This window comes from Catharus ustulatus, chromosome 6 (genome assembly GCF_009819885.2).
Source record: "Catharus ustulatus isolate bCatUst1 chromosome 6, bCatUst1.pri.v2, whole genome shotgun sequence".
Classification (NCBI taxonomy): Eukaryota; Metazoa; Chordata; class Aves; order Passeriformes; family Turdidae; genus Catharus; species Catharus ustulatus.
In genome coordinates this window covers 45,815,954-45,836,987 of record NC_046226.1, presented here as the reverse complement: position 1 = coordinate 45,836,987, position 21,034 = coordinate 45,815,954, and the positions used below count along the sequence as shown (strand labels likewise).

The 21,034-nt window shown below is 48.6% G+C and overlaps 1 protein-coding gene across 2 annotated transcripts in view; it reads left to right on the top strand.

Annotated features, from left to right (window-relative positions):
• The window catches only part of SLC25A22 (solute carrier family 25 member 22), a 49,470-nt gene that overhangs the window by 7,293 nt on the left and 21,143 nt on the right, over positions 1 to 21,034 (top strand). For both annotated transcript variants that reach the window (XM_033063094.1, XM_033063095.1), the window contains exons 2-3: positions 15,458 to 15,564; positions 19,635 to 19,760. In XM_033063094.1, the coding sequence (XP_032918985.1) occupies positions 15,545 to 15,564; positions 19,635 to 19,760 (146 nt within the window). In that variant the 5' untranslated portion in view covers positions 15,458 to 15,544. The remainder of the gene's footprint in view (positions 1 to 15,457; positions 15,565 to 19,634; positions 19,761 to 21,034) is intronic.

Genomic DNA, 21,034 nt, shown 5'->3' with positions numbered 1-21,034 from the left:
GCTGAGGTTGTAGGAGGGCCTGAAGACCCTGTAGGGTCACCTGACACTGGGTTGTCCCTAGTGCTGTGCAGTGTCCTGTGTCAGTGCAAACTGAGGTGGCATGGAGCTGGAAGCAAATGGATCTGCTGTGGTAAAGGGCATGTGCTGTTTTGACACACCTGTGCATACATGCGAGCTGGCAAACTTGCTGGCAGCTAGAAAGGGCATGGGAAAGAGTTTGCATATCATAATTGGGAGCCCTGATGAACTCTGGCAGAGCTGGCTGCTGTGGCCAGCCTCCCCTCTTCATCTCCCCGACAACATTACTGCTCATGCAGGGGAGGGAGAACGTGTTTCTCCCAGAGTGCTGCATCATGTCTTGAGTGGGCCCTGCTCTGGGCCAGGCAGGTTCCCATGTCAGTGGTCACAGCTGACTCCAGCTGGATTATGGATTGGGGCCCAGAAATCCTTGTCCAGGGACCTCTGGAGCAGAGCAGTGTGTCTAGCTCCTGCATTGCCAAACTGTTGCTAGTCTTCCAAGACAACCTACCTGTTCACTGCTCAGTGGCGTGACAATTCCTTGTGTCTACTGCTGCCTGCTGTTGCTGACATGCACTCACTCTTTGTGAAACAGAGTTGGTAATTAGAGCAGAGTTGTGAGGTCCCCTTCAGGAGTGTTTTTCGTTTGGAAACTTTTTGAAAACAGGTCTAATTCTTAAGCAATGCAAGATGAATTACTTCCCTGAGGATGTCAGGTAAATTCTTGTGGATACATTGGTCAGGTAGCAGCATTGCACTGCACATATGGAGTAGCCAGGTGAGACATCCGATGTTCAGACAATGACTTTCTAAGTTTGATTACTTTTTCCTCTTTTTCCATTCTTGTATTACTCATTTCCCTCTGACTCTGTTTAGATGAGCAGGACTGGATGTGTTTTCATTTGCCTGTAGCCTCCAAAATACATTGTCTTCTTGCTGGGAATGCCTTGCAGCCTGCTGATTCACAACACTCTGGGTGAGCAGGGAGCTGAAGAATAGATTATACCACAAATTCCTGAGACATCAGGTGATGGTTGCAGTGTCCTTGACAGTTCCTCTCTTTGTCACAGAGTGTGTATGAGTTTCCCTGGAGGAGCTGCTGACCTCTTCAGAAGCAGCATTACCTGTATGGGGGTTGCTGATGAGTGTTTAGCAAGGAACCGTTTTGCTGTGATCTGAACAGTTTTGGTGTGAGCAAAACAGCTGAGGTGGGAGGCAAGAAGGGCTATTGGCAATGCAGAAAAGGAGCAGTTGTGTTCACATACCCCCACAAAGGGACTGGCAGCAGCAGTGTCCTGTGGCTGAGAGGTAAGGAATATTGACTAACGTGACATTTAAGCGGCATTTCTTCTTGTGCACAGGGAGCACTGGTGAAATTCTGCCTTACTGAGAAGTAACGAGATAAGCTTTGTTCTTCAGAGAGGTCTCTACCTGCTGTTGCAAAGTGTTTGGAAGGCTGGGAAATATCTTTTTATTATGCTGTCAATCCTCCATTTCTGGTGTCTTATACAAAAGGCACCTGAAATACAGCCTTGGCTCTAGCAGGTAGCTGAGCTTGCAGCCTGTACATCAGTGTGGGCATGCTTACGTAGTGCCTCCTGCTTGTGTTTCTCTGTCACCTTGCCTTAGGTGGAGCCTAGTTCCTGGCTCCAAAGGGTGATGCAGGAAGGATCCATCCTTTCACATCCTGAGGTCCTGTTTCATTAACCTGCGATATTTTAGCATTGGTTCCCATGCCAGTGGCTGATGCTCTCGGTGCACTGTGAGTTTGCTACAGGGACAGGATGTGGGGTTTGTGGGATGCTTTGCAGTTCCAGCTAGGCCCAACAGTCTCTCTTTGGGACTCTTGAGTGACAGCTATCAGCTGACATACAGACCCACAGGGCTCTGGGTTACTAGGCCTTTAAAATAATTTTGTTAAGGGCCCAGAGGCTCTCATCTCCCAGGCTTCCCTGGAGGGATTCTTGTTCTGTTTTATTGTTGTGTATTGGTTTACTTTATCAGTGCACTCAGCAGACTGCTGCAGGCCACTGCCAAGAGGAACAGCCCTGCTTCCTCTCCTGCCTCTCTCTGCTTATGTCAACACAAGCATTTGTGTGTTCATAGCTACACATGACCTGGGAATAGGCCTGGTCCGAAATGAGTTCTTTGAATTGCTGGGGAAAGGAAGAGCGGTAGTCTGAAGTTAGGCTGGACAAGTGGTTGAGTAACCACAGTCTCTGCTGGGAAAGTAAATCATGTGGCATTTTCCAGGGGCTAAAAATCCGTGGTACTGTTCCCTTCATGAAAATCTTTACACCTTCTCTGCCAACACACTGTCAAGACTGCATCGAGCCTGTACCAGTGCCTCTTTGTGCAGAAAAAATGGTTGTGCTGCCCTTCCACAGCACTGGCTCTCACCTGGTTGGTGCCTGGTTGTAGATTCTCTCTTTCATGTTGAGAGACCTTTGATGCATCATGCCTTTATAACACCTAAAATTCACATAGCATAGCAGCCAGAGGAAGGTGGTGGCTTTTCACATCTGGTAGGGATGGCCCTGTGTACCGCCAGATGCATGCAGTATAGAAAGAAGTGGGAAGGGGGAGGGAGGGAACCCAATACCTTTGTTTTGCTCCAGCACAGTTCCCTAGTGCTTACAGGAACAGCACATCCTTCAGAAAATACTTGGTGAGCATGTGTCCTTGGATGTGCCGAGAAATATGACCAATTTCCTCTTCACTTCCTTTCCTTCCCTTGCATGCCAGGAAGTGGTGACAGTTCCTAGCAGACACCTCAGTGTGAACACAGCTGATGCTGAGCCTTCCTCTCCAGGGCTGACAGAGGTTAGGGATCTGTTATCCTTGGGCTGGAGAGGTGGGATGCTCCTCTCTGAGCATATCTGAACCTTGCTGGGATTGTGTGTCTCTTTCCTGATGTCCTGTTGCTTCTCCCTGCTTCAGCCTGTTCTCTTTGCGAAGGCTCTGTTGCCATTTTGACATGGGAGGTGCAGCTGTCTCTTCTTCTGCATGCCTCCATTGCCAGATAGGTTTAGGGAGTGTGTTGGGATTGCCTAACTTGGTTGAGGTCCCACTGCAGACTCTGCATGCTGCCTGTCTGGCTGAGCTGTTGTGGCTGACTTTGGGGATGGAGAGGAGATGGGACTGTATGAGGAGCATCACAAGGCTGGATGATGGGTGACTTGCAGCCCTTGGTGCTGCTCCAGGGCTTGAGGCTGCTGGTGCCATGTGGTGCTGTGGGAAAGGGGCTGCCAGCAGGGTCCCAGGCTCACAGTCCCAAAGCAACAGGGCATCATCCCAAGGCTTGTGATGTGCTCTGGACCACAGAGATAGGAAGAGACAAGCTGGCCCTTCGGAAGAGGACCCTGTGTCTGTCACTGCACCAAGGGCTGGGGGAATGAGCCGGGATTTTGCAGATGAACCAGGCAACAGCTGGGCTGAGTGAGCCGTAGGGTGCCAGCCGCAGCGCTCCTGTGCTTCTCCAAAAGCTGTGTCAAGGCAAGTGCTTTCCACTCTCTCACAGCTGTTATGAAAGAGCCTGGGTTTGCTGCACCCTTCTCTCCCTTTGCCCTCAGGGCATGCTGGGCTTGTTTGAATTAATGTAATTAGCACATGCCTTATTAGCTCACTAAGGCACAAAGAACTTATGTATATTTGTAGCCAGGTTAAGCAGCCCTATTAATTTAATAACCGTGTCCTCCTCAATGCATGGCAACAGTTAATCATGGTGCTGACTCAGGACCAGCCAGCATGGAGGAAATTTGGGCGAGTTGTGTATGTGTGCGGTTCTCTTTTATTGTGTTGTATTTTTTGTTAATGAGCAGAGCTGTGAAGGGAATTAGCAGCAGGCGCAGTAGATGGAAGGGAACTTTCAGTGCAGGTTTACTAAACAGCCAGCCCTGGATATTTCCTATGCTCTACGCTGTCAGTAGAAAAGGATTTGTAGAATGAATCAGCGAAATATGACACAGACTAGGAGGCGGAAATTTACAGAAATAAACTTAAGCGACCCACGCTTGAACTCTGCTCCAATCAGGTTATATGCTAGGTACTGCTAGTAATTTTGCTTCACTGTCTACCCTATTTCCCCTTGGTGATTTTGAGGCAGAGGAAGTGGCTAGTGTATTCTGGCACTGCTCATATTTGAGACTGCAAAAGAGCAAAGTTCTTGCAAAAGGACAAAAATAGTTGTAAGTAATTTCATTTGCTGCAGCACTGTGGTCCTTGGTTCCTTTTACTGTTCTGGGTCTTGCCACACAGCATTTAGCTAGGTCCCATGGAATACTGCCAGGATGTTTGCCACCAGGTGTTTGAGGGATTTGTTTTGGTTTTGTTGTTTGGGGTTTTTTTTTGCTCCCTTTTTTCACAGAAGCTGCAGGTTATGGTTTGTGCTCCACCAGTCTGGAATGATGCAGTCTGTGAGTCCAGGGTGGTGACATGTAGGTCTGTTCCAGTAGTTCTGCATGTGGGATAGTAAAGTCCCACACTGATTCTAAAACTAGTGAGTTAAGCATTTTGGGGGCTTTTTTCAGCCAAGACCACTGTGCTTGCACAGGAGATTTCCTTCATTTCTTCTCTTCTTCCCCCTTCTTCAGTAATCACAGGTCATGCTCTTTGTGGTGAGCATAAGCTTGGAGGAGCAGGAAGAATGCTACTGGAAAGCTATTGATGTGCTTGCAGTGTTTTGGTCAGGTTTTCTACAAGTAACAGAGTGAGATGCAGGTGTCCCGCCTGCTCCTACTCCCTCTTCTTATTTTGCCTGTTTGCTGTTTCTGCCTGGTAAGCTTGGGCTTGCAAGGCCTTGACTGTTCTGGGGCATCATGAGCCTGTGCAGGGGCATCATTGAAAAGATGAAGTTGTTACAGTCAAAGGGACAGAAACCCTGATGAAAGAGGACCAAAGCGTGTATGTACTTGTAATAATGTATCCTCTTGCTGCATCTGGCAGGAGACCAAGTCCCCAGGCTCCAGCAGAGTTCTTCCGGCTTGCATCTCTGCTGAGAACCTGGACCTCCTGGGAGGCGCAGAAGGAAAACAAGTCTGAGATCTCCATGGAGTGACCAGGGGTGCACATAAGTCTTGCTGCAGCAGATTGAAGCAGATAAATTTAATTTCTACTTTCTTAGAGCCTGTTCTCAGGAGAGCTCAGTGTTTTAATGAGCCACTATGAGTGATGTGTGGGGTTAGGAGATGCAATGGGTGAGGATCTTGCTGGGGTACCTCAGATACTGCACAGAGATGATGATTTCCCTCCCCTCCTCCTTTTTCCTTTGTTTCACGGGCAGGAAGGGACACTGCTTAGCTCATGCTGGCTCAAAGCTGTGGAATGCTTGGTACACACTAAGATAGGAGGCTTTTTCCAAGACAGCTTTTTTAGCCAGTCTTGTGGCTTTGTCTGGCATGGAGTTAATCTTCCTAGTAGCTGGTACAGTGCTGTGTTTTGAATTTAATATGAGAACAATATTGATAAGACGCTGATATCTTAGTTGCTGCTAAGTACTGCTCACTCCAAATCAAGGACTTTGCAGTTTCCCACGCTCTGCCAGCGAGGAGGTGCACAAGAAGCTGTGAGGGAGCGTGGCAGCAGGAAAGCTATGACGTAGGCACCATCATGGAAACGTGGTGGGATCACTGCCATGACTGGATTGCTGCAGTGGATATGCTCTTCAGAAGGGACAGTCAAGGAAGGAGAGGCAGTGACTGTCTGTTAGGGAGTGTTTTGACTGCTGAGAACTCAAGGGTTGTGGTAAGCTTGAGTGTCTGTGGGTGAGGATCAGGGGGAAGGCTAAGCAGGTAGACACCCTGGGGGAAGTATGTTACAGACCACCCAACCAGGATGAAGAGACAGATGAAATAGTCTAGAAGCAACTGCTTCACGATCGCCAGCCCTTGTTCTTGTGGGAGACTTGTTGGATATCTGCTGGAAGCTCGACACCACAGAGAGAAGGCAGTCTAGCAGATTCCTGGGCTGTGTGGAAGATAACTTCTGACACAGCTGGTCAGAAAGCCTAGCGGGGCTGCTGCCCCCTAGACCTGATTAAGAAGGAAATTTTAAAGATGCAGGATGTCCCTATCTGCCAAAAGATGAGCCAGTGGGAAAGAAGACTGGCCTAGTAGAATAGGGAGCTTTTGCAGGAACTGAAGGGGACAAAAAAGGATTTGTGACTTTTGAAAGAAGAGGCAGGTGACTCAAGAAGACTGTTAGGTCATGTAGAGAGAAAACTAGAAAGGCAAAAGCTCAGCTAGAGCTCAATCTGGCCAGTGCTGTGAAAGGTAATAAAAAGTGTTTTCATAAATACGCTAACAACAAAAGAGAAGGCCAGAAAGAATCCCCATCCCTTATTGGATGCAGAGGGAACAGCAACGAAGGCTGAGGAAAACACTGAGGTGCTTAACATCTTCTTTATCTAAGTCTTTACCAGTAAAGCTAAATATCCTTGGGGCAGCTGCCCCCCTGAGCTGGTAGACAGGGGTAGAGAGACCAGAAAAGATCCCCTGCAATCCAGGAGAGCAGAAAAGATTCCCAGCAATCCAGGAGGAAGTAGTCAGTGGCAGATGGCCAAACAGCTCACCAAGCCACGCTCCATGCTAGCCCCAGGACAGGGCTGTCAGGAGTCCACAGTGGGCACAACAGGACCTGAGCTGTCAGTGACCTTCCCCTCTGCAGCCTCTGGGTTGGCCACAACGAGCCAGCACCATCCCAGGACTACACACTTTAAGGCATCCATCAGGAATAGCTCTGTGGTTGGGTGAGCATTGCTCTGGTGAGGTACTGCTGCAATTTGGCCTGAAAAGATGCTTATTCCTCCCAGCAGGGTCACTGGCACCCCTTTCTTTCAGCAGAGAAAGCTGAGAGCCAAGAGCTCTGGTTTCATTGCTGGTGGGGAATGAATGGTCCCTTTCAGGCCCCAGGACCTCAGCTCAGTGCTCTACCTCATTCCTACAGGGTGAGCTAGAATCCAACCCTTAACTTCCCCTTGGGCTTCTGGGCTGGTTGGTTTTAATTATCGGTTTGTACATGGTGATTATTTTAAACTGGGAGGGGGGAACTCTTTTCTATTCAGCCTCTTAGCAGAGCACCCAAGAGAAGGATTTGGATGATTTAGTTTCTCCATGGTTTGTCCTTCCAGTTCAAAGGGTTGGTCTGTCTGTCAGTGTCAGCTGGCTCTGCCTTTTTGTTGGCCACCACAGATTATTGAAAAGGAGTGCTATTCTCCTTGCTCTCTCCCATCTTCCAAACTCCCAAAAGCTCAGCAAAGTTGTCTTCTCTCTCCAGCTAATGCTGCGTGTCTGAAGCTGTAGTTTCATAAAACCTGGTACAGATAACAGATCAAGAGGAAGGTGGATTTAAAAATATTTAGAATTGCATCAGTTCAACACGTGACTATGTGATTTCTCAGGTGGCACTTGGAAAGGAGCATTACTGGCAATAAGCACCCACTTACATTTGTCCAGTAACATCCAAGGTGCACTTTATTGTACACCAACGTGATCATGTGCAGGCCATTTTACTGTCTCTCTGTTAGCTTGTGCTTCTACTGCTGGCTCTGCAGCTGCAGAATAACCTAGCCCATTATAATCTTAATTTAAAGAACCATTTTATGTAGGAGTTTATATATATGTGTATGCATAGTTCATTGTATTTGCGTATGGATTACCTATTCTGTAGCTACTTCTTACAGGTCCTTTTGAATTGGTGGAGGGACTTGCAGGTTTCTACAAACCAAGGATTGAAATCCACAACTATTTTCAAGCAAATACTGGGCTATGGCCATGCCCTGGCCTTGTATGACCACATCACTGAATATTTTATGATGAGATGCATGGAAACGGTTTTCAGCCCTCTGGCACCTACTCCAAGACAGTTTGCTTTGAGCATGAGCAGTTGTCCTAAATTTAGAGGCTTGTTACTTGTGTTGTAAGTGTTCAGACGAGTGTCAGGGCAGCAGGGCAGCATGCTTGTTGTGGCATTTCTGCAGAGCAGAAGAGCCAGGTCTTTTGAGACTTGACCCAATTGCCATTTTGAGAACTTTGAGAGGAGGCAAGTTGAGGTGGGAAGAGCACTGGCAGCTCCCATGGGTTTCTGTTGCTCCCTTCAGTCTTCCCAGGGGTACTGTGAGCACTTTTAGACCTGTTGTCTCTCTCCTGTGAGGGAAGATACTGCCTTAAGAGTTTTCTAATGTGTTGTCTTCAGTGGAGCAGGACTCTACGTGTTCTCAGTAAGATGACTGCAAGCTCATTTGTCCTGCTGAAACCTTCCCTCCGGTTCCTTCAGCTAACATCTCCAATGTCTTTGATGTCAAGACTTCCCATGTGAGCCCTGGGTGAGTCACTTCTCCTAAGGGCTGTCCTTACTCATGCCATCTTGCAGCTCAGTTGAAAAACTTCCAGGACAGGGACTTTGCTTGACTGAAGGTCGGAGCAGCCCCTAAAATGTCAGATCCCAGGCAGGCATTGGGTCTTTGGTGTGCTGCAGTACTGATATGTGCCCAGCTTCAAGATGGGTGTTAGCTTTCTGTCTCTTGATCCAGGGCAGTTACCAAGACATGCAAAGTTGAAGGGTATAACTGGTGTTCGTTCCAGACCAGCGCAGGCCTGTTCCCCAGGTCTTTCTGTCTTGGCAGATGGCTTGGCATCTCACTGTTAAAGGGGTCATGCTGATGCAAGAAGAGGCCTCCATGGGACTCCTTTTGTTGAGCAATAGGGCAAATGGCTTCTGCTCTAATCTAAGTAAATTGCTGGTTTTTTGGCCTGGAGAAGCTCTCCAGATCAGGAAGGCACTTCTCTTGCTGCTCACAGTGCCTTTTGGAGGTCTTGCTCCAAGCCTTAGCTCTCACAGAGGTGAGGAGAAGCAGGTGCTTCTTGTCTTGTTGTCTTTACTTACTGCAAAAGATTTTTCAGCAAAAGAAGGGAAAGTTGCATGATGCTGTACTGGGAGTGGGGGACCCATCTATGCTTCCAGCAGGATGGAGAGCCCAAAGGGGAGGGAGTAGGAAAACTGGCTGTGTTCCTCCTACTCTTACTGCCTGGAGGCAGGAAGTTCCCCACCTGGTTCTCTGCTGTTTTGTCCCCTTGCTTTCAGTGATATCTGCTGCTCCACTCGCTTTAATCCTTGCTTTGGAGTCAGCAGTTGTGCTGGCTTTTCCTAGTGTGGCTGAGAGCAGGCAGACAGAGGGGCAGTTGCCAGGAGCAGTCTGAGGTCTTTGGTAACTCCTGTGCTTTGCAAGCAAGTGACCCTGGTGACTGAGGGCAGTAGGCAAATCTTGACTACTGTTGTGTGAATCTCCTGTAGTCTCAAGTAAATCCTGGTGGATAGTTGCAACAGTGTGTGTACAGTATCAGAATATAGGATATTGCTGGAGTCCAGGGGCTTGCAGGATTGTCCCTTGTGACACTTCCCTGTTGTAAATCCTCTTTTGTTGCAACATTATGGGTGACTGTGCTGGTTTGGATGTGGTTAGTAAGGATGTCTGCTGAGATGTTGGACTGTTTTTGTTCGAGGCTTGTGTGTTTGTAAGCTGGAATGTTGTCAGAGGCACAGAGTGTTCCTCAGGCTGCCAACTGTGGCTCGAAATCCTTCTGTAGGTGAAGGGCAAGTTAGTGATGGAACTGAAATGTGAGCTCAAGAGTCCTCAATGCTAATTGAGAGTCTTGTTCCTTTTTTTCCCCTCTGTGGGCATTCAGGTAAATCTACACTGCCACCACCTGCAGCTGCAAAGCCAAACACCTCTACAGCATGCCCTCAGCCAGGGAACTCACCTGTTCCATTGTGTAACACGGGAGATGTTCTGAGGCATTCTCTCATCATGAGGTCTCTGAGCATGAAGTTAAGGCTCCCCAGTGTGCAGGGAGAGTGGAGCTGCATATGGAGGCAAAGTTTGCCTGCAGTTTTGCAAGGGTGACAGCCTGACTGTTGTGTCAGTGATAGGAGGAGGTGGAGGGGGGACACCCATCCCAACCAGCCTGAGGGAAGCTGCACAAGACAGAGGTCAGTTGTGGAGGATGGGAAGGGACTGCTGTCGGGAAGGAGTGCACTGCATGCTGAGGCTCTGTATCCCGTGCCTTGCCAGCTGAGTGGACGCTTTGGCACTGAGCCTGTCCCCAGAGGGTGTGAGTGGCCAATGGTGCAGGCGGCTGGCATGGCACCTCCCTGCTGGTACTTTGGCCTTTTATCTCCTGAGGCAAGGGGAAGATTGCCTTTGGCTTGGTGCTTTCACAGCCCAGTGTGGTGCAGGTACAGCTGGCTGCTGACCACGAGACAGGTGAGTTTGCATGTGCAGCCACGGGGCTTCTGTCTTCATTCTGGCAGGATGGTGTGAAGGGGGGGCCATGCTGTCTCCACTGCAGCCGGAGAGGTGACACTCTGTGATGGTGGGGAGTATTTAGCAGTGTGTTTGAGAGCTGCTTTGTTTTCTTGAGGACTAATGCCTTGCCAGGTCCTGCAAAGGAATTCATGGCAGTCCCTGCTTTCAAGGGCCTAAAGGCAAGCAGGCAGCAGATTAAGCTGTCACCTATTTTCTTCAACCCCTCTGTCCCAAAATGTCCTGAACAGGCAAGAGCAGGCAAGTTGACAGCTTCTCCCCAGGTGACATTACCTGGTGCCAGCTCCCTTGTGTACTTTGTGCCTGTCATGCATCTAGAAAGCAGCTTCTCTCAGGAAATACTTGTAGTTTTATTTTGCACTCCTTAAACCTTATTGTGATGACAGCTTTGCTCCAATCATTAACGAAATTTGACAGTGTCCACACCTTCAGATGCATTTGTGCTATGAAAGAAAGTGTGCTGATCCCAGGGGATTTCTGCCCTCCCAGCAGGTACTCATTGCTGATTGCTTCCCCTGCCATCCCTGACTGTGAATGATTGTGTGGCTGTGTCCTTTGACACAGTGGATGTCGGCACAGCTTTGCTTCTGCTCACCTTCTGAGTCCTGCTTCTTGATATCAGCTTCTCTCACTGGGGCTTTGAGTTTGTCTACTCTCAAGAGAAATAGAAATATGTGGGTGGGAGTCCTGACTTCCCCTCCTGCTGTTTATTCTAAAGTCAAGGTTGTAGTTTGGAAGTTGGCTTTCAGTGACAGCTCTAGCATGTGCTGGCCTCCAGGTCTATCTCATTCCTGTCTGTCTGCCCAGCACAAATATTTGTGCTGGCCTGAAATCAGGGATGGGAACACATTTGGGTGTAGGGAAAAGACAGATCTGCTTTCTTCGGCCACGGCACCAGCTGACATTTGCTAAAGGTTTTCTGTCAAACTGGCAGCCTGTGTATGCTCAGATTAATCAGCATGTGCAGCAGTCTGAGCCTAAGATGATGTGCTCAGCTGCACCAGGGCTGCTGGGAAGGGAATCTGGGAATGGGAGTGCTGGCAGAGGGCAGAAGTGAGGAGCTGGCCTCTGGAAGGGGTGGGGTTGCTGCTGGCAGGACTAGGGGAGCTGGTGGACTGGAAGCCCACAGCTGACTTGGAGGATACCAGCTGTGGCTCTGGCAGCCTGTCAGGGGCAGAACGGGACAAGGAGGGTGCTGCACTCGGCTCAGACTGGGTGCAGAGCAGGGGCATCTGGGGGTAGCGGTGGCAACCGCATCTACAGGGCAGTATGATGGCATAAATGCAATGAGAAAGGTCAGAGAGGTGTGGGTAAGTTTAACCTGTTTCTTCTCCTGTGATGTCCTGCCTTGTGGAGATGTTGGGTACCTGTATCTCCAATCCAAGCTTCCTGGTGTGATGCATCAGTGAGACATGGTGAGGTCTGTGTGCTCCCCTCCATGCCTCACACTGGGCTGTGATGCTCTAGTAAGCACTTTTCCTTCAGGTGATAAGGCAAAAACTGAAGGTTGAAAGTTCAGCCCCATGCCCCGTAGGATGAGGAGAGCAGATACAAAGGTTGACCTTCCTGGAGAAAGCCTCATTGTCTAATTTGTGTGGGAGATGTGTGGCAAGGCAGGGGAGAAAAATAGCTCTACTTCTCCAATGGCTTAGGCTGTGAGGACCAGATACCTCCAGAGTTGTCCAGATTGCATTGTGGTACTTCTAGTGTGGCTACTCTGTCACTGTCTGGAGCTGACCTTTGGGAGGTGAGAAAAGGGAAAGGCAGGATTGAGGAGGTTCCTGGGTTATTTATGTGTCAGCATGGGCTTCGGGCCATTCGCACCGCTTCGGTGTGCGTGTGGCTCTGAAACTAATTTGCCTGATCATTTTAATAAATGTAAAAGGGATGTCCTGGTGTGCAAGTAATGGGTCATTAATCCATGCCTAGCTGTGTTAACAGCACTCTAGGAAGGAAATACTCCCATGCTGTTCTCACTCTGTTAATTATGGGATGTTGAGTTTCGGATCCACTGCCATGAAGGTTGCTCAGCCTCTTTGGCTTTCAGGTGGCTCTCTGACTCTTGTTTCACCTACTGCCAGTTTCCTCCCACTGCCTCAGCTCCTTTTACTGTGCAGGTTCCCAGTTCCAGCAGTACCATTGTCCTGAAGTTTAGCCACACAAAGGCTTTCTGAGGCATCATCACCTTTTTGGTGCTGGCTTGTCTGCTGCCCCAATGCAGGTCCTGATGGCAGATTTCTTAGGAAGATGCAAACCCTGCTCCCTGACACTTTTCCCACAGAAAGCCTTGGAGCTACACCCTGCCTGGTTGCAGATACTTGCCTGCTTTTATGTGCAGTTTTTGGCTCCTGAGAACACTGTGTTCCTGGGAAGATGTACTTAGGTCTTCATTTAATCTCTTTCCTTTCTAGGTTAAATGTATAACGTTGTTTGTTCTGGATTTGTTTTTTAAATGTCCTATAGAATTCCTGGCATTCTCTTCCCAGTCTGTTTTTCCCCCTCTTAGACTGCAGAACGGTAGCAGTTATTTTCCTGCCCTGGAAGCAACTGGGGTCTGGTTCAGCTGAGAAACTCCCTGACCAGGCCTCTGGGGGCTTCATTATTCACCCTCTTTTAAGGGACTCAGGGAGTTCTGTAGATTACTGAAAAGTGGTCAGATAGAGCTTGGGGTGACTTAGGGTTTGTTTTGCAAATGATCATTGGTTGGAGCTCTGTTTAAACAAACAGAGCTCAAATAAGCTTTCCACTTCATTGCATTAAAATCCCTTAATTCATTAAAATCCCCTGGCCACAGACATTCAGGCCTCTGCTGTGCCAGGTGCTGTTTAAACAGTTATCAAGTGCTGGTGTCTGCTGTAAAATGATCACATTGTTCGCTTCCCGTCGCTCGTCCGCGAGTTGAGTGGCTTTTGTTAGGGGCGATGATACTAGTCCTGGTATTTGCTGGTACAGCCAGCACCAAGGAAACCTGTACCTTTGCCCAGTTTTAAACCCAGGAAGGTTGTTTTCATCCTGTGTTGCTGTGCAGCTGCAGCAGGAGCATCTGTTCCCTGGTGGGAAGCAGCAGCAGTTTTCCAGCTGGATTGGACAGCTGCAGAGGCTTGGGCAGGTGAGGAGCTAAAGTCAAAAGAGAAAAAGGCCAGAGGGAACTAAACTCAGCTGTTCCAAGTCCCTCTTGGTGCAGAGGGACTCCACTGCCCTACTTGTGTCAGCAGGTAAGAAACAGCCCTGTGATGTATTTGTGTGTCCATCTTGGTCTCTCACTCTTCTGGCTACCTGGCTGTGGTGAGTATTGGCAGCATTGCTGGCTTTTCTTGCTGTTGCCTTTTGTGGTGAATCCCTGTCCTCTCGAATGCCCCTCTGCATGGAAGGGTGCAGCAGAGGCAACAAGGGGGACATTTTGCCAGAGCTTGGAGCAGGCTATCAGGATCACTTGGTGCATGTATTTTGTCAGGCCTGTCTCAATAAACACAAGTTTATTGAGGGTGTAGAAATTATCAAGTGAGTTTCCATGATTCACAGCTTGTTTATGACAAGGTTACAGTCTTTCAGCTACTGGTCTTCGTATATTTTTATATTTTTGTCTTATTCCAGCTAATTTGATAGAAAATTAGATTAACCTAAAGCAAGCTACTCTTGTGGACATGCACATGATAGCACATGTAAATGAAGGGTGTAAGTGATTTTCACTTGGAAAGTGTAGACTTAGCTATCTGGAGCTTTTTAAGGTCTGCAGCTGCAGATCAGTTGAGATCAGGTGAACTGTCTGAAGAGGGCTCACAGAAGGTATAATAGCATAATGCAGTGGCTGAGGTTGGTTTGCAGTGCTTTGAGGAGTGCCTTTCCTTAGGGAGCTCCATGTGCTGGTCTCTCACAGCTCTAGTTGAATGTGGGGCTGCAGAAAAAGCAGTTTCAGTCTGATGTTGTCCAAAAGTGGGACTGTACAAATGGTTTCATGCTGTCCTATCCTTGACACTTGATATAACAGGAGGGGGACCTGAACTCCTTCCCATACCTGTTTGCACCACCATCACTAGCTCTTCACGCTTTCAGGGACCTTTTATTCTCAGGAATGCACTGGGAGCCAGAGGTATCTCCAGAGCAGAAATGTCAGCCTGTAAGCCACTCTGTTGGACATGAGATTCTGTGTGGTTTAGGAAATCTGCAGTAAAGGAGCAAATTTCATTCCAGAGGCTAAGGGCAAAGGTACCTCCTTTGCTCTGGCTCAGCAGCCAGGTTTCATCCAGCAGGTGAAAGGGAAGAGGAAGGAAGTTGGCTGGATACTGCTGAGATGCCTGTAGAAAGCATAGGGCATCTGATTCCCAGGTTGGAGGTCAGGAGATGAAGACATCTCCAGAAAGCTGAAAGTTGTGGCCACTTCTGAAATTTTCTCTGGTGTCCAGATTTCTTTGTGTGGTGATTTCTAACAGCTCTCATTAAACAGTAACAATGAAGAGTCTTAGAGAGAACTGGTTCCTGCAGTCTGGCACTGAGCTGAAAGAAATGGTCCAAAGGGCAACGTGGCATCAGTAGCTTGGGGAGGGAGAGGCATTGCTGAACAGACAATGTTGGCACAAGACTGAACATGGACTGTCTGTTTAAGCTTGGAAATAGGGGAAGGATAGTAACCTCTGGAAGAGCAGTTTTTTGAAGGCTGTGCTTTGGACACAGCATGTGTTGAAGGGAAGTGCTGAAAGAGTCTTGTGATGACACTTGACTATCTTGGGCTGGTTGGGTGGACATGCAGGGGGTTGGGGACACACATGGTATGGTGTGAAGTGCTCTCTGAAGTTTGAGAGAAGTGACAGACACGGCTGTCCTGGCTGCTGGGCAGAGCTTGTGCCCTGCCTGGCTGCTGTCCTTCCTCGCATGCTGCTAGAACCTGATGACCCTGGCAACTCTTCCCTCCATATGTCCTTGTGTATTTATATTTATGCACATACATTTATAAGGCTCCCTCTGGAGCTCAGTCTCCTCTTTGAGGAGATCAGGTGCTCCCTTAAGTCACTTGTCCCTCAGCTGTCCTAACCCTAGAGCCTGCCTGCCAAGTTGGCCCTGAGCTTTAAGAAGAGTATAAGTGTCTCAACTTTGTGTTCTTGGTGTCTTTCTGTTCTTTCTTAGGAAGAAACTGAAGTGAGAAAGAAGTGACTGGAAAAGAACTATTTGAAGGAGCAGATTCATTTCTTAACAAGATCAATTTTGAATTAAATGGCTGATAAACAGATCAGGTAACTTTTAAATTTTTTTTAAATTTGTGCTTTAGGTTTTTCTTTTAAAATCTTTCAAACTTATTTTTGTTTTGGATCCAGGAGATTGGAGGAAATCACCTGATCATCTCTTCCTTCCAGCCTTAAACAGTTTTGATTCTTTCTCTTCTCCTTTCTTACCTGCTTTTTTTTGAACCTTCTCTTACTTTCTGTCTCTGCCATGTTGTCACATCTCTGCTTTCTTCAGTTCTTTTTTCTCATTGCCTTTTTCTTCCTACCCTCTGCTTTCCACCCTGCATGAGTCCATTCCTTTTTGTTTCTTCTTTCAAAGGTCATCCTGACCTGCTGACTTCAGCTGCTGGCATCAAGGGAGCAAAGCCAGGTCCTTGCCCAGTATGCAGTACTTACAATGGCAAAGTCCATGTAGCCTTCTGCTCTTACTCTACAGACAGTCAAGGCTTGAGTGGTAGCAGGAACATGAAGTACCAACAATGATTAATGACACTTATGTGCACAGTGGAAACTTAAAAGTATTGGTTCTGGTAAAGGCTGGATTTGAGTCTTCTCTGGAAATGAACTGGGATTCATCTCCTGGAAGGACACAGTTCTACCCATTGCTTCCTAAGAGCTGTGTCAGGTGGATCTGCACAGTCCTCCATGTAGGTTTAACTTTTTGCTGCTTTTGAAGTTGCCACAGCTGACTCCTGCATGCTATGGGATTCCTGTGGGGTTTTTCATATTGCTTTTCTAACATCTACTTTTCCAGGTTCCAGCTCAGAACAAGTGGGGTAGGTGGATGAATGAAACATGGTGACAGAGGGAGAGGACTTGGCAGTGTCTGAATGCTACAGGCAAGAGAGCTGCCCCTTCTTAGTGTGTGCCATGATTAGGATATCTTCCTGTACGCCTGTCTTGGGCAAATGTAAACAGTCCTGAGCTGTGCTGATAAAAATGCGGCATTGTGGAGTGTTTGTGTGCCTAGATTTGGCCATCATCCGCTACCCAATTTGGAAAGCACTTGGAACTCTTCCAACACGCCCATGAAGGGCATGCTGAGATTCACCTCCATGGAGCCTGGCAGGTCTATGTTCCTGATAACCTCAGCAAAGCAAAATGATCAGACATCTGTGACTGTTTGAAGCTTGGTATTTTGAAGAAAGAGGAGACATGTCCTACAAGAAGAGACATGTCCTACAAGATGTGCCCTGGCTCCTCCAGTGCGCTCTTGGCAGTGTGAGCAGGAGCTTGCTGGCAACAGGGACTAGTTAAAAGGGCTGAGGAGGAGCACTAGAAGAGGAGAACTGGGATGCATTTGTATTCCTTCTTGTATTAAACTGAGCAAATGGCTTAATTTGCATGCTAGCCTGCATTGTCCCCATTTCACACGTAGGTAGTGAGAGGCAGTAGCTGTGCAGAAGCTAAATAGGACAGAGAGACCAGGCACAGTGGATTCTTATCCCTTGAGAGAGCATAAAGCACTGACATGTGAAGTGGGATGACTCAGTCACAGGGGAAAAAAGCTTTTGATTCAGGTGCAATGGTCTTTGTCTCGTGTTCCTCTCTGTGCCTCAGATCTCTCACCTCTCCTGCTCTGGTCGTCTCTTCAGTCAATGGGACCACATGTGTGCAGTGGTCACAGGCAGCCAAATCAAGGAGATTTGTTTCTGTCACCCCTTAGTAGAACAAGATTGATAGCAGAAAACTAAAATCAAGAGCAGTGGTTTGCTGAAAGGTGAGATCAAGGGCACTGCATTTCCGCAGCAGCGCATGTGGAGCTTGATCTCGGTGTCTTGCTGGATACTGCCCCATAGTCCATCCATACTAGTTTCCCCCTGCAGTGTTCATAGGGAAATCTGGATGCTTAGATTCAGGTGTGATGGGAGTATTGAGCAAGAGTTTTTCCCCCACAAGCAGAGGGAGAGGCTGTCTGCAGCCTCAAAATTTTGGCTTGCCCAGGCACGTCAGACTGTTCCCCTTTACTGCTGGGGTCTGGGCTGTAATTGGGGCATCTCTTGCACTTGCAGTAGCAACAGGCAGGACCTTTGTGTCTGTGTCTCAGTCCCACCTGATATAAACCCTGTGATGATTTCACTGTTGGAACAGATTGAGAAAGGCAAGTGTTTGCTTGTCCCAGGTGTTTCAGGGACACTTAGAGAAGTGATGACAGTGCTGAGGCTGGAAGGGGGCCACTGGTTGTGCCTCTGTGACCTGCCAACAGTGACTTCAGAGCTGAATTTGGGGAGGCTGAGGTGATCCTGTCTTCAAACACCTTCCTTTTCCATGGTGTCTCCATCTTGGCACACTTATCTGGTCTCTAACCTCCTCCTTCAGTGTGACTGTGGGTTAAATAAGGAGAGCACAATGAAGTGATGCTTATTGTTTGAAATTTTCCCATGTCCTGAGAACAAGTTGAGTGTAGAAGTTTGCAGGCAAATCTATTCCATTCTCAGAGTGTGGCACAAAGATCCCTGAGGCAACAGTCTGGAGCTGGTGAGATCTAAAAACCTGGCTCTGCATTGAGCTTGTGCACTGATTTGGGCCTGCCTTCTTGTACTGCTGTGCTGATTTAATCTCAGTCAGCACTGTCTAGTTTGGAGCTGTAGGCTGAGCTCAGATCTGTCTGCCTATCCTTGGCACTTCTTATTCCAGCTGTGCAAGCCCGGGAGCTGTGTGTGTGTTGTGTCAGGTGTTGAGGAGGAAAGAGCTTTGGGTGCAGGACAGCAGAGGTGTCAAGGTGTGTCAGTATGTCAGTCCTGACGTGTCAAGACCATGCTCAGCACTTGTGGACAACGTCTTCTATATTTTTTCCAGCCTTCATTTGTCATTTCCCTCAGGGACCCTTCAAGTTGAAACCTTGAGTCTCCATATCCTGCCTTTCCCTCAAGCATGGCCGCTTATTGATTCTCTCTGCATTTGCCCCTTGATGCAGAGTGCTCTGGAGTGCTGTTGGGGGAAGATGTTTGCAGGGCTTCACCCCACCATGCCTCAGCCAGCCTCAGCACTGCTGCTTCCAGAGGGTAATGCAGTCTGTCCCCCCATCCAGAGCAGCAAGTTACTGTCATGGAAGGCAGTGTGCCGGTTCCCCCAGCAGGCTCACCCAGCTGCAGTTTAGGGCTGCTGTCAGCCACCAGTGTAATATCTGACACATCTGTGTTCAGGGAGCCATATCCTGTGCTTTACTGGAGGGAGCTGACTCAAACAGGCTTTGTCTCTGTGTGCAGTGGTTTATTGAGCATGAAAGTGCAGGACATTTTTCTTAATTGAATTTGCTGCGAACCCATGTTTAGCTGATGCCACTTGGAAGAATTCTCAGTGGGAGCACAAAGGGGAGTAGAAAAAGCCCCGTGATTCAGAAGCACGTGCAGCGAGCCAGGTTTTCATTTCCCCCAGAGGTACGAGCTGACGGCTCCGCATCTGCGGCCGTGCGGGCGGCCAGCCCGGCGGTTTCACCAGGCTGCTGCTTTGTGTGTGTTCCCCTGGCCCTGGGCAGTGGGTCTGGAAGCAGTTTCCCGTGGCTGTGGCCATCTGCTCCGTGGCTGCCAGCTGAGTGCTTCTGCTGAGCCCATTCCCACATGATGGTAGCAGCTGATGTGTCACGAACCTCTCGTTAGCTGTGGGTCCAATTGTGCTGTAGGAAGGCGTTTGTCAGTAAACCTGCTGGCTCGGATACCATCGGGCCCTAACTGAAGGCTGTCCACATAGTAGATGGTCCAGCAGTCAGTCTTTTCTCCTCTAGGGACAACAGAAATCTCCAGGTCCTGGGCAACAGGACTTTTTCCTGCTCCTGTAATGTAATGTGTGTAGTTGGGTAGTAGTAATGTGTGTAGTTATGTGTGGGTTAGGTGTTTGGCTCCACTCCACTCATCAGTGTTTGTCCTGATGGTATGTGCTGCTTTCTCTGCCTCCTCATATACACAGCAGGAACCAAGCTTTGCTTTGTGGAAGATCTTCCTTTGTGCTGGGGGGGACAGCCTTGTCTCACAGCAGTGCATTAACTCTGGTCACGCAAAAGAGCTCAGCTCTTTCCTCTTTCCCTTCCCTGGTATTACCCAGTGCTAAGATTTCTGTTCCTCTGTCTCATCCCCTTACAGTTTACCTGCCAAGCTGATCAATGGAGGGATAGCTGGGCTGATCGGGGTCACCTGTGTATTTCCCATTGACCTGGCAAAAACTCGCCTGCAGAACCAGCAGAATGGTCAACGGATGTACAGCAGCCTGTGAGTACTGCCCACATGGGCACCATCCCTCGGGGCTTTCCACGGGGAGTCCTTCCGCTTTGTTGCCTCTTTCAGGTGAGCTCAGCATCTCTAGGAACTGGGCTGTCCTCAGGAGAGCCAGGGGACAGTCTGGAGCCAAGCTGTGCTAGAGCAGATAAAGCAAATAGAGCAGCTCTTGAGGCTGATGAGCTGAGCAGAGGAGTTCTCTGCAGAGGGCACATCTGTTTGGGCTGCCTGGGCTCAGAACCAAAACACAAGGAATCCCAGTCAGCTGATTCTGAACACAAGGAGTCTGCTGAGCTAATCAGGTGCCTGAGGGAATTTCTGCCTCTCTTCTGTTTCCATTGTTCTGATATTGGAGATCCTTCCTTTGCTGTGTCAGTTTTAAAAAGAGGAAGCAGTCACTCATTCCCAGTTTAGATCATTGCATGTGGACATATGCTGTAGTTAGACCTGTGTCATCCTGTGTCCAAAAAACCCCAGGTACCGCACCTGTAGGAAAAGAAGGCATGAGTGTACCCAGGCCACCAAATTCACTTGGAGTTTGTGTTGAGTGTTTAGAGCTGCATATCTGCTGTGGGAATGTGTACCACACTCAGCACAAGGTGCTTTATCCTGGGAACCAGAGGCAGGCCTTAGTTTTGCAGAATTGGTGATATTGAGGGGAAGAAGGGACTGGGACTGATGAGGCATGTCCTGTCCTCCTACCGCTTTGTTTAGAGCTACTGTAACCTGATCCCTGCTTCTCCACACCATCTTTTCCTTTTACCTGAGAAGGAGAATTTGAGGCAGAGGGGGAATAGGAAGGAAATGCTCTCTATGCTGGCAGCTTTAGTCTCTGTGCCTTCTTGTTCTAGCTGATGATGTTAGCTTAGGCTGTAGGCTCTGGTGCTTCCCTTGACAGTTCCTGTGCTCTCTGCTCCCTGCACTGTCAGTGTGCCCTGGCTTGTTGGCAGGATGTGGCCTGTGGCCATCCATCTTGCTTTGCATCCCCTTTTTTTGTGTCCTACTTCTGCTGTAGATTGCTTCACCTCCTTGAGGATCACTTATGCTCCTGACCTGACATGTGACAGCAGCAAGGGTTTGGGCAGGTTGAAGAATTTGTAGGCACCCCTTAGGGCTGCCTGCCAGGATGTCTCATGCCTGGAAGGGAGCCCAGTAGGAGAGAGGCTTTTAACCTCCAGCAGTCAAATGTAAGTCAGCTCCATAGCCAGGAATTGCTGTGAGGTGAGGAGCTGTTAAGGAGTACATAAGATTTACCCTGTGTATTTGAA